The following is a 13,521-nucleotide window of genomic DNA, read 5'->3' on the forward strand; positions in this document are numbered from 1 at the left end:
TTTATTATTTTTTGTGTGATGCGACATTGAATGTTGCCAGAATCTGTAAGCCGCTCTGAGCCCCCTTCGGGGTTGAGAAGAGGGGGGTATAAATACAGATAATAATAATAATAATAATAATAATAATAATAATAATTTTATACAGCTGTCTGGAAGCGCCTACAATTGTATTCTATATATATAGCAGATTTTGTTTCAGTGCAAATATTATCGTTTGTTTTAGCCATCTTGTGATATCTGTATCCCTGAGTATTACTGTCAGATTTGCAAACTTTCCCCCTGAAATACATGAATGAAGGGGCCAGAAGGCCTTGGGCTGGTACTGAATGTGAAAAGTGGGTTCTTACACAATTAAAAATTGAATAAGTCATAAGAAGACCAACTACACATAGTTTGAAAACCTTCCTCTGGGGTAGTAGAGCCTGGCCGTCTTTTTCATCAAGGAGAACTCTCATGTCTTGGCAAGATCTACTCCAGGTTGTTAAAAATCAAAATATTTACATTTCATAAGTTTAACTTCCTTTAGAAATGCCAGTGAATCAGGTGTATCCGGTGAGGAAATTACATAAAATGGGAAGCTTTGGGCCTTCTGTTTGATTTCATCTGGCCTTTTAGACTACCGTGTATTCCGGGGTATAAAACGACTGGGGCTATAAGACGACCGCCCAATTTTAGCAACCAAATTTAGAGTTGGGGGTATACTCGCTGTTTAAGACGACTACCCAAAGCAGGCCCTTCTGATCAGGCCGCTCTCCTTCTTCCTGTCCAGGCCTCGTGCGAAGTGTGTCTTCTTCCGCAAGACAATGTTTCGCGGGAGAAGAGGCACTTTGCGCGAGACCTGGACAGGAAGGAGGAGAGCGGCCTGAGGAGCGCCAGAGGCTCTTCTGATCAGGCCACTCTCCTCCTTCCTGTCCAGGTCTTTCGCAAAGTGCCTCTTCTCCCACGAGATAACGTCGTCTTGCGGGAGAAGAAGCATTTTGCGCGAGGCATGGACAGGAAGAAGGAGAGCGGCCTGAGGAGCGCCGGTGGCCCTTCTGATCAGGCCGCTCTCCTCCTTCCTGTCTAGTTCTCGTGCAAAGTGCCTCTTCTCCCACGAGACAACATCGTCTCATGGGAGAAGAGGCACTTCGCACGAGACCTAGACAGGAAGGAGGAGAGTGGCCTGAGGAGCGCTGGAGGCCCTTCTGATCAGGCTGCTCTCTTCCTTCCTGTCCATGCCTCGCGCGAAGTGCCCCTTCTCCCGCAAGATGACGTCGTCTCACGGGAGAAGGGGCACTTCGTGCGAGGCATGGACAGGAAGAAGGAGAGCGGCCTGAGAAGCGCCGGAGGCCCTTCTGATCAGGTCGCTCTCCTCCTTCCTGTCCAGGTCCTTCGCAAAGTGCCTCTTCTCCCACGAGACAACGTCATCTCGCGGGAGAAGAAGCACTTCGCGCGAGGCATGGACAGGAAGAAGGAGAGTGGCTTGAGGTGCGCCGGAAACCCTTCTGATCAGGCCACTCTCCTCCTTCCTGTCCAGGTCTCACGCAAAGTGCTTCTTCTTCCACGAGACATCGTCTCACGGGAGAAGAAGCACTTCATGCAAGGTATGGACAGGAAGAAGGAGAGCGGCCTGAGGAGCGCTGGAGGCCTTTCTGCTCAGGCCGCTCTCCTCCTTCCTGTCCAGGTCTCGCGCGAAGTGCCTCTTCTCCCACGAGACAACGTCGTCTCGCGGGAGAAGAGGCACTTCGCGCGAGGCATGGACACGAAGAAGGAGAGTGGCCTGAGGAGCGCAGGAGGCCCTTCTGATCAGGCCGCTCTCCTCCTTCCTGTCCAGGTCTTGCGCAAAATGCCTCTTCTCCCACGAGACAACGTCATCTTGCGGGAGAAGGGGCACTTCGCGCGAGGCATGGACAGGAAGGAGGAGAGCAGCCTGATGAGCACTGGAGGCCCTTCTGATCAGGCCGCTCTCCTCCTTCCTGTCCAGGTCTTTCGCAAAGTGCCTCTTCTTCCACGAGACGTCGTCTCGCGGGAGAAGAAGCACTTCGCGCGAGGCATGGACAGGAAGAAGGAGAGAGGCCTGAGGAGCGCCGGAGGCCCTTCCAATCAGGCCGTTCTCCTCCTTCCTGTCCAGGTCTCACGTGAAATGCCTCTTCTCCCACGAGAAGGGAGAAGAGGCACTTAGCGCGAGACCTGGACAAGAAGGTGGAGAACGGCCTGAGGAGTGCCAGAGGCCCTTCTGATCAGGCCGCTCTCCTCCTTCCTGTCCAGGTCTCGCGAGAAGTGCCTCTTCTCCCACAAGACAACGTCGTCTCGCGGGAGAAGGGGCACTTCGTGCGAGGCATGGACAGGAAGGAGGAGAGCGGCCTGAGGAGCGCGGGAAGCAGTCCAGGGGCCCGGCCTCCAACAAAGGAGAGTCCTGGGCCTCTGCAAGGAAGGCGGCCAGGAAGGATGGGGAGCCTGCCCGGGAGGCCGCCATGAGCCAAGGCGGAGGAGGAGGAGGAGGGGAGCCCGAGGCCAAGGCAGCCATGTTAAGTAATTTTATTATTATTTTTATTTTATACCTGGCGTACTAGACGGCCCCCAAAATTTTATAAAGTTTTACATGCCTAAAAAGTCGTCTAGTACCCCGGAATATACAGTAGTTTTAAAAGCTCTCTACAAGATATAAGATCTTGTTTCTGGCAAGAATAATCTGATCCACTGGCAGAGTGGAAATGTGGGGATGCAAAGTGGCCAGACTCACTTTTCACCCTCATCGTTTCAGACTTGCCCCCTGCCATCGTATAGCACCAACTAGATTAAACGTAAGTGTATAACCTTGAGAACAAATCACATCATCCTATGTCTAGTTTTAGTCGTCTCTATTGTTCCTGAGGAAGGAGGAGAATATCCGTTTAGCTCTGTAAGGTCTCACCTGAGATACCGGATTTTGTCTGCAATCCTACACCCGTTTTTCTGGGAGTAAGCTCTATTGAGCTCAATGAGACTTACTTCTGAGTAGAAGAAATGTATAGGATTGCATTGTTAAAAATCATAATATACCTGTTACCAATGTATCCAATTCTGTTTTGCAGTCAATGGGTATCTTGGCTCCTGCAACTGCCCCAAGCAGACGATTCCAGAAAATTAGTCCTTCTAAATGTATGAATGGCTAGTTTATAACGAGTTTATGGCCTTGCATTCCATAGCAGTGCCTCATCTTGGCTAGAGCTGAAATGGGTATTTGAAATTCACTGAAATTTCCAATTTCACCATTTAAGTGTGCATTTTGAATGTGACATTTTGCCTCGATTGAAATGGTTTAGATACGCTGGCATCTTTTTTGGTGCTTTTGGCAGGCATTTATTTGTTTGTTTACATATCTCTACCCACTTATACCACTCTCACATAGCTACTCAGCCTCTCATGACATACATCAATAATACAATATAAACCAATACGAAATCTTTTAATCTTTCAGCTATCAAGTACTAAACCCCCGACATGCCATTATCAAATGCTCTTCAGTACTAAATGCCATTACATATCATTTCTCAAATACAGTCAGATACGAAATACTATTGCTTGCTAACCATCAGATACTAAATTCCATTGCTTATGAGCTATTAAATCCTATTAAATACTGAAAAAATATGGTTGCATGTCAGTTATTAAATCCATTACATGTCACCTGTCAAATATCCTAGGAACTCAAATGCAGATAATATCAAATATTGGGAAAATATTTGACAAATGATTGTATCTGGAGAATATTTGACATACCGATTTGGAAGAGATTTTTATGGCAGAAAAATCGCCCTCCTTTTGGCTCTAACGGGTACTGTCTTGCTGCCTGTCATTCATGGACAAAGATAGCTCTCTCTTTTTTCCTTCCACCTTGCAGTGAATGTCGTAGTAGTGGTGGACGGAAACTGCATCCTCCAATACACCCACCGGCAATCACCTTGCTCCTGCCTTTCCGATGGGGAGCCTCTCTTGCCCCGACACCCTCCGCCAACTTATGGGACTGTGCCCCCCAGCCCCACTATCCCCCGAGGACCAGCTTGCGGGCAAGAAGCAGGACCACCCCCGTCCCGCAGGACTCGTGGACTCAGTGTCCGCTGTTGCACCAAAGCCTGCCTGGGAGATGAAGAGGAACACACTGACCGGCACCTCCATCGGGGGCCATCTTGCAGCCGTCTCACCCCAGTGCCCTTGCCCCGCAGCCCCTCCGGGCCTTGGTTTGGAGTGGGATCACTCAGCGGGGGGCGGCCGGGAGCTCGTGTTGTAAAGATCTGGGACCGGCAGCGATGCCCTTTGCTGGAGGAAGGGGATGTCATTGCCAAGGTGAATGGCGCTGATGTCAGAGACTTGAGTCCTGGAGAAGTGGAGAGTGTCTTGCAGGAACACACGCGGACCGGTGACGTCATCCTTCTGGTGGAGAGGAAAGGTGAGTGACGAGCAGGTATTTCTGTGTACGAACCCACACGATCCCTTCGATCATCTGGGGAGGCCCTGCTCGCGCTCCCATCTCCATCGCAGGCACAATTAGTAGAGACGAGGGAGAGGCCTTCTCGGTGGTGGCCCCTCGACTCTGGAACTCAGTCCCCAAGGACATCAGACATGCCCTAAATCTGGCAATCTTTAGGAGGAGCCTGAAAACGTGGTTGTTTCAGGTGTGCCTTCCCAGAATAAGGAAACTCCCAGCAATACGTCCTCTAAATGCAGTTTATTATTGATCTAGGAGTGTCTGCATGCCCCATCCCTCTCTGAAAAATCTATCCTATTTCACCTGTTCATGCCCAACATTATTTTTAAATTTTAATTATTACATTTGGCCCAGCCATAGGTTTTTAAACATTGTTGTGTTACTGTTAATGTTTATTGCTTATTTTCTGTTATGAGTTTTATTTTTATTGTTTTGTTTTACTTGTTGTTATTGTTTTTATTATTGACTAGCTATACCCGCCACGCGTTGCTGTGGCCAACCTTCCCTCCCTCTTTCTCTCCTTCCTTCCATCTTTCCTCCCTTTCCTCTTTTTCTTTCCCTATCTCTCTTCTTTCTTCCATCTCTACCAATTTCTTTCCTCTCTTTCTTTGCTCTTTGGTTACATACTTCCTTCCTTCCCTATCTTTTGTTCCTTCTCTTCTTCCTTCCCTCTCTTTTTCCTTTCCCTTTTTTTATTTCCTTCTCTCCTTCCTTGCTTCTTTATCTTTCTTTCTTTCCCTCCCTCCCTGCTTCTCTCCTTCCTTCCTTTCCTCTCTCCCTCCTTCTCTCGTTACTTCTTGACTGTCCCATTTAATATTGTATTTATATCTTACATAGAAAGAAGGAAAGGAGGAAGGAAGGAAGGAAGGAAGGAAGGAAGGAAGGAAGGAAGGAGGGAGGGACATCAAGGAAGGAAAAAGGAAGGGAGGGAGGGAAAGAAGGGAAGGAAGGAAAAGAAAAAAGGAGGGACAGGGAAGGAGGGAGGAAGGAGAAGGAAGGAAGGAAGGAAGGAAGGAAGGAAGGAAGGAAGGAAGGAAGGAAGGAAGGAGGGAAAGAAAGCAGGAGGGTGAAGAAAAGAGGGAGGGAAGGAAATGAAGGGGAAGGAAAAGAAGGAAAGGAAAATGGAAGGAGGGACAGGAAGGAAGGGAAGGAGGGAAAGAAGGAAAGGAAGGAGAAGAAAAGAAGAAAAGGAAAGGAAAGGAAGGAAGGAAGGAAGGAAGGAAAGGGAGGAAAGAAAGAAGGGAAGGGAGGGAGAGAAGGAAGGTCCTTCATTCAAGCACCATGGACCTTCCTCGCCTCCTCCCCCTCCCCCTCCTCCTCCTCCTCCCCTTCTTCCTTGCTCCGTTGCTGCTGCTGGCACTCATCCGCCCTTTCCTCTTCCAACAGGGAAAGGAGGAGGAGACTGCCTCCACCTCCTCCATTCCACTCGCTTGTGTGTGTGTGTGTGTGTGGCCGTGCATGTGCGCCTGGCTTTAACGGCTGTTTCCTCACGAGGAGGAGGAGGAGGCGTGGTCATGGGTCTCGGTAGACATGCAGTTTCTCCTTTGTGGACATACAGTTTAGAAGTCCTTTCTGCTTTTGGTTTTTGTTAGTGTAGAACATACATTGGGTTGTTAGGGACATTGTGTCCAAATTTGGTGTCAATTGCCCCAGTGGTTTCTGAGTTCTGTGAATAGCACAAATGAACATTACATTTTTATTTATATAGATGTATTGTGGGCTCGGCCTCATGTAAGCTGCACCGAGTCCCTTGCGGAAATGGTAGTGGGGTATAAATAAAGTTTTATTATTATTATTTAGGACCAGCCCCAGTGAGGTTAAAACACTTCTGGAACTCATTCACCCCTTTCCTACCCTATTATGTTTTGCCCTAACATGCTCCATAATGAGCAAGAGATGACCAAGGTACTGTTCTCATTTCGATTTTCCCTGTTGGTAACTTATGACAACTAACAGAAATTTTATTTATTTATTTACAACATTTATATACTGCCCTTCTCACCCCAAAGGAGACTCAGACTTTATATATATATATACACACACACACACACACACACACACACACATACATATATACACACATACACATATACACACATACAATCTATATATATATAAATGCTCTGGTCATAATGAGTACCTTAAAAACAAAAGAACCAATGAACGAAATCACACCAAATTTGGCAATGAAAGGTCTCACAACACAAAGAGTGACCATCACTCAAAATTTTATGATTTTGTCATTTGGGAGTTGTAGTTGCTGGGATTTATAGTTCACCTATAATCAAAGAGCATTTTGAACTCCACCAACGATAGAATTGAACCAAACCTGGCACACAGAACTCCCCTGACCAACAGAAAATACCTGAAGGGTTTGGTGGGCATTGACATTGAGTTTGGGAGTTGTAGTTCACCTACATCCAGAGAGCACTGTGGACTCAAACAATGATGAATCTGGACTAAACCTGGTACGAATACTCCATATGCCCATATATAAACACAGATGGAGTTTGCAGGAAATAGACCTTGTCATTTGGGAGTTGTAGTTACTGGGATTTGTAGTTCACCTATAATCAAAGAGCATTTTGAACTCCACCAACGATGGAATTGAACCAAACCTGGCACACAGAACTCCCCTGACCAACAGAAAACACTAGAAGGGTTTGGTGGGCATTGACATTGAGTTTGGGAGTTGTAGTTCACCTACATTCAGAGAGCACTGTGGACTCAAACAATGATGAATCTGGACTAAACTTGGCACAAATACTCCATATGCCCATATATAAACACAGATGGAATTTGCGGGAAATAGACCTTGACATTTGGGAGTTGTAGTTACTGGGATTTATAGTTCACCTACAATCAAAGAGCATTCTGAACCCCACGAACGACAGAATTGGGGCAAACTTCCCACACAGAACCCCCATAATTAAGGCCACTCAGTCCAACTCCCTTCAGGGCAAGAAAACATAATCAAAGCCCTCCTGACAAAGAGCCATCCAGCTATAGATATAGATAGATATGATTTACACACGCACAGATATAGTTCCATAGATTTGAAAGGGACCCTTAAAGAAGGACAATTATATGTTGCATGTCCCAGAATAGGCAAACCACATCAACAGTGACAAAGAAACAGCAAGAAATACTGTCTACCCACAAGCAGAAAGACATTACCTAGATTAGAAACCAACACTTTCTAATTACTTTATTTTCCAGATCACCAGACTGGGCCACAGCAACGCGTGGCAGGGGATGGCTAGTGTATTATATTATTAGCATAGTACAATATCGGTATTATACATTACTATATTGTAATATTATTAGTAATATTACAAGTAATAGTAAGCAAGACTAAATGAGACCGATGCATTCTAGAAATGTTAAAAACCATGCAACAGTCATCTACCAATGCCTGTCATTTCTTTTGCTTCCTCTCATTTATAACTCTACTTATGCCCTGGGCAGCTAGTCTGCAGATACTGAGTCATATCTCCTAAAATGCAGCAAATGCCAGCCAGTGAGCTGCCAACGTACCTTTTTGCACCTCCTCCAGATACAAAGTCAGTGACTCCCTCAGTTCCTCAGCCATCCATTAAGCTGAAGCAGGCACCCCAGGAATCTTGGCAGACAATGTGAGGCTGTTTTTCTGTTTTGCCTTTATGGAGAGGTCGGGCCTTCCACAAATAAGAAACAAGGTCATTGCTTAGGGCAGAGTGTTCTGCATAGAAAATACTGCAGATTTATAAAATAATTCAATTAAATAACTGCATGCGGTTAAACTAGCTAAACTTGTGTGGTTGGATAACCAAATGGCTACAATCACAGGATTTTATTTAATTAATTAATTATTTTGTATCAAAAGCATTGCATAAACGGTTCTGGCCCAGATTACCTGTCTGAACGTATCTCCTGCTATGAACCATCACGAAGCTTAAGATCATCAGGAGAGGCCCTGCTCTCGATACCACCACTCTCGCAAACGCGGTTGGTGAGGATGAGAGACAGGGCCTTCTCGGCAATGGCCCCCGTCTGTGGAATTCTCTCCCTAAGGATATTTATTTACTTATTTATTATTTAAAACACTTATATTCCGCCCTTCTCACCCCAAAGGGACTCAGAGCAGAGCACAACATATACATGGCAAACATTCAATGCCTGGGTACAATACATAAACATTAAAACAACATTTATCTAAATATTAAAATACACCATTTAAAATAGCACAATTTAAAACCGTCCTAGCCATCCACATCAAATCCAATTGGCCCTGTCATCTTTCCCATTGTCGCTTCATTGCCCTGTCCCGAAAGCTTGGTCCCACAGCCAAGTTTTTACCATCCTTCTAAAGGACAGGAGGGAGGGGCCGACCTGATCTCACCAGGAAGGGAGTTCCATAGCCGGGGAGCAATCACCGAGAAGGCCCTGCCCCTCGTCCCCACCAATCGCGCCTGTGACAATGGCAGGACGGAAAGCAGGGCCTCCCCGGAGGATCTTAATGTTCGCGATGGTACATAGAGGGAGATGCGTTTAGAAAGGTAATTTGGGCCAGCGCTTTGAATTGTGCCCGGTACATCATGTTGGCCACCTCCCTCCTGTCCTTTAGAAGACAACTGAAGACCTGGCTCTGGGGCGAGGCATTCAATTAGAGGCCAACGGCAATAGGAAAAGGAAATTTGGATTTTGTGACATGGATTCTCCTGACTCAGCTTGGTTTTTACTGGCACGTTAATCTATTAATTTATTGTTAATTTTTACTGGTGATGTATAATGTTTTAAAATAATTTTATTGTGAATTGTACTTTTTATGGTATTTATGCTGTTAGCATCCTCTGATGCTCATGTGAGGCTGCGCTGAGTCCCCCTTGTGGGGAGAAAGGCGGGATATAAATATTTAAAATAAATAAATAAATATAAAACCGAGGAGCGCAGGTGGCTAAATATCTTTTGACCAAAAACGGGCAACAGTAATGGCATTGTCTGTAGCCTCCAACAATTCTTCCTCTGTGCATGAGGCAGGGCTTAGTGGACAAGCATACAGATGCGGAGTTGTCTGTTCTGCTCCGCAGTCACACAAGATGTGGGATTCTTTTAGGTAGTGCCATTTTGGCAGGTTGTCTTTTGATCTGCCCACTCCACTTCTGAGTCTGTTCAGGGACTTCCAAGTTGCCCATTCTTGGTTTGCCCCGGAGGAATACCCTTGTGGGGGTTCATCCAGTTCGCTTTCCTGGTACAATCACAGTCGCGCGCTGGGCCAGTAACAGCTGTACTTTTCTATAGGACGTATACTTTAAGCCCAGCGGGAAGCCAGGGGAGCCTCAAAAAGAGGTTCTCAGGGATTTTTCTGAAGTGATGGTCTTTAGAGTTTTTAATGATACAACAAAGTCTTTATTATGGAACAAACAACAAATCTTCAATGGTTCAAACAACACTTCAAGGCTTTCTTAGTCTAGTCCTCAATGGACTGGTACCTGACTTTGATTAACTGAACCTTCTCTGTAGGAAAAACCCTTTTCAACCTCTCCCAGGCTGTTTACTATCTATGCCTCATTGGTGTGGGTCCTACTACCGATTCCAAATGCGTCTGGGTATCGAGTAGACCTACCAGCCGAGGCTTGAAGATATTTCAGCTGGAGTTCAGTGGATCTGTAATGCTGTCCTCCCTCTGAGAATTCTTTGAGAACTTCAGGGATGTTTTCCCTCTGATTGCTGTGAGGCTGAGAGGCTGTGAGCTCTCAGCCAGAGCCTTGGGACCTTTTCCCTGGAATTTCTGTTTCTGTTTCCCCGGATGCTCTGTTTCCCTGGATGCTATTGAGAAAAGAAGCTTTTCTACGGGACAAGCTGGTCTACGTCCTATAGTTTAGCTTCCTTGTGTGAGACTGCCCAAAAAATGGCTCCTTTCCCTCCCAGAGCCCTGAACAAGGGGTGGAACCAAAGCTTAATTATGATGGACAGGAAGCCTGCCCTATGACTGCAAACAGATAACAGAAATAAAATAAAGTTGGAGTTCCTGGTACAGCCGTACCAGCACACACAGGATGAGGGTGATTATGATTATTGGAGGAACTGATTTAGTGGCCGCTGTGGGACACCTGCCTCTCCAAACTTGCCTGGGAACGGACAGTGCCAGTTCTCGCCTGTGATGAGAATAACAGAGTATGGGCAAGTCACCATTCTCACCACAGGTGAGAACAACTGATAATACAGGGTTAGTCAAAATGCATAGGCCAATAAGCCATGTATATTCGTTGCCCAAGGTAAGCCCATGAGTTTTGATAGCTGGACAGGGATTCAAACTCTGGTCTCCAAAATTTTCATCTGATGCTCAAACCACCAAAACATAATGCTGGCTCCCCTTAATAATAATAATAATAATCATCATCATCATCATCATCATCATCTATATAAATAAAATTGTAATGTTCGTTTGTGGGATTAACAGAACTCAAAAACCACTGGGGGAATTGACACCAAATTTAGACACAAGACACCCAACAACCCAATGCATGTCCTTCACTCAAAAAAAATGATTTTGTCATTTGGGAGTTGTAGTTCTTGGGATTTATAGTTCCTACAATCAAAGAGCATTCTGAACCCCATCAACGATGGAATTGAACCAAACTTGGTACACAGTTCTCCCATGACCAACAGAAAATTCTGGAAGGGTTTGGTGGGCAGTGTCCTTTGGTTTTGGAGTTGTAGTTCACCTACATCCAAAGAGCACTGTGGACTCAAACCATGATGGATCTGGACCAAACTCTACACAAATACTCAATATGCCCAAATGCGAACACTGGTGGAGTTTGGAGAAAACAGAATCTTGACGTGTATTGTCGGAGGCTTTCATGGCTGGAATCACTAGGTTCTTGTGGGTTTTTTCGAGCTATAGGGCCATGTTCTAGAGGCATTTCTCCTGACGTTTCGCCTGCATCTATGGCAAGCATCCTCAGAGGTGAGGTCTGTTGGAAATAGGACAATGGGTTTATATATCTGTGGAATGGCTGGGGTGGGGCAAAGAGCTCTTCCTTGCTAGAGCTAGGTGTGAATGTTTCAACCTCCATTAGCATTTGAAGGCCTGCCTGAGCCTAATGAAGGTTGAAACATTCACACCTAGCTCTAGCAAGGAAGAGCTCTTTGCCCCACCCCAACCATTCCACAGATATATAAACCCATTGTCCTATTTCCAACAGACCTCACCTCTGAGGATGCTTGCCATAGATGCAGGCGAAACGTCAGGAGAAATGCCTCTAGAACATGGCCCTATAGCCCGAAAAAACCCACAAGAACCTAGAATCTTGACATTTGGGAGTTATAGTTGCTGGGATTTATAATTCACCTACAATCACATTCTGAACCCCACCAACCATAGAATTGGGCCAAACCTCCCACACAGAACCCCCATGACCACCAGAGTGGGCCACAACAATGCATGGCAGGGGACGGCTAGTAATAATAATAATAATCTTTATTTATACCCCACCACAATCTCTCCCGATGGGGACTCGGAGCGGCTTACATGGGGCCAAGCCCGAACAACAAATTACAATACAAAAAGTACAAATTGCAATAAAATAAGCAACACAACATCAAAGTATAAAACATCAAAGCATATAAACAATATACACAAAACATAGAGACCAAACATAATGACAGAGGGTGGGCCGCATGTACATAAAATAATTTAAAAACAGGGTGAGATAAAGGGGCAGAACTATTTGTAGGGGAGAACTCATAGGGAGACAGAAAAATAAACAAAAGTTCAAACATGGGGCGGGGGGGGGGGGGGGGGGCGTGGGGAGAACTCCTGGGGCAAGAACATTGAATCATAGAATCATAGAATCATAGAATCAAAGAGCTGGAAGAGACCTCATGGGCCATCCAGTCCAACCCCCTGCCAAGAAGCAGGAATATTGCCTTCAAATCACCCCTGACAAATGGCCATCCAGCCTCTGCTTAAAAGCTTCCAAAGAAGGAGCCTCCACCACACTCCGGGGCAGAGAGTTCCACTGCTGGACGGCTCTCACAGTCAGGAAGTTCTTCCTAATGTTCAGATGGAATCTCCTCTCTTGTAGTTTGAAGCCATTGTTCCGCGTCCTAGACTCCAAGGAAGCGGAAAACAAGCTTGCTCCCTCCTCCCTGTGGCTTCCTCTCACATATTTATACATGGCTATCATATCTCCTCTCAGCCTTCTCTTCTTCAGGCTAAACATGCCCAGCTCCTTAAGCCGCTCCTCATAGGGCTTGTTCTCCAGACCCTTGATCATTTTAGTCGCCCTCCTCTGGACACATTCCAGCTTGTCAATATCTCTCTTGAATTGTGGTGCCCAGAATTGGACACAATATTCCAGATGTGGTCTAACCAAAGCAGAATAGAGGGGTAGCATGACTTCCCTAGATCTAGACACTATGCTCCTATTGATGCAGGCCAAAATCCCATTGGCTTTTTTTTTGCCGCCACATCACATTCTTGGCTCATGTTTAACTTGTTGTCCACGAGGACTCCAAGATCTTTTTCACACGTACTGCTCTCGAGCCAGGCGTCCCCCATTCTGTATCTTTGCATTTCATTTTTTCTGCCAAAGTGGAGTATCTTGCATTTGTCACTGTTGAACTTCATTTTGTTAGTTTTGGCCCATCTCTCTAATCTGTCAAGATCGTTTTGAATTCTGCTCCTGTCCTCTGGACTATTGGCTATCCCTCCCAATTTGGTGTCGTCTGCAATAGCACAAAATTATGTGATTACTCTCCAAAAGCGCAACAGCAGAGCCAGGTCTTGAGTAGGGGCTTTCCTAATCTCTCCGGGCAATGAGTTCCAGAGTCGGGGGGCCACAGAGGAAAAGGCTCTTTACCCATCCTTTCAATAAAATGTTGCTCTTGTAAAGATTTCCACAATCTGAGTTGGTGTTTAGACTGCAATGTGCGTCATCCCAGATGACATTGCTTGCTGAAGATGATGAGGATTATTTTGTGACTAGATGAATTTTCGACCAACACATCTGGAGGGCACCAAGTTGGTGAGGGCTGGCTTAACATTTTGTTCAGAGCAGACTCCAGTCAAATGTAGCTTGTTACCT

The 13,521-nt window shown here is 45.9% G+C and overlaps 1 protein-coding gene across 4 annotated transcripts in view; it reads left to right on the forward strand.

Annotated features, from left to right (window-relative positions):
* MAGIX (MAGI family member, X-linked) overlaps positions 1-13,521 on the forward strand; it is a 64,168-nt gene that overhangs the window by 13,470 nt on the left and 37,177 nt on the right. For 3 of the 4 annotated variants that reach the window (XM_067464145.1, XM_067464146.1, XM_067464143.1), the window contains exon 4: positions 3,863-4,408. In XM_067464145.1, the coding sequence (XP_067320246.1) occupies positions 3,863-4,408 (546 nt within the window). Of the gene's footprint in view, positions 1-3,053; positions 3,121-3,862; positions 4,409-13,521 lie in introns of all 4 variants that reach the window. The other variant, XM_067464144.1, reaches the window with a different exon arrangement.

Source organism: Anolis sagrei, chromosome 2 (genome assembly GCF_037176765.1).
Source record: "Anolis sagrei isolate rAnoSag1 chromosome 2, rAnoSag1.mat, whole genome shotgun sequence".
Taxonomy (NCBI): Eukaryota; Metazoa; Chordata; class Lepidosauria; order Squamata; family Dactyloidae; genus Anolis; species Anolis sagrei.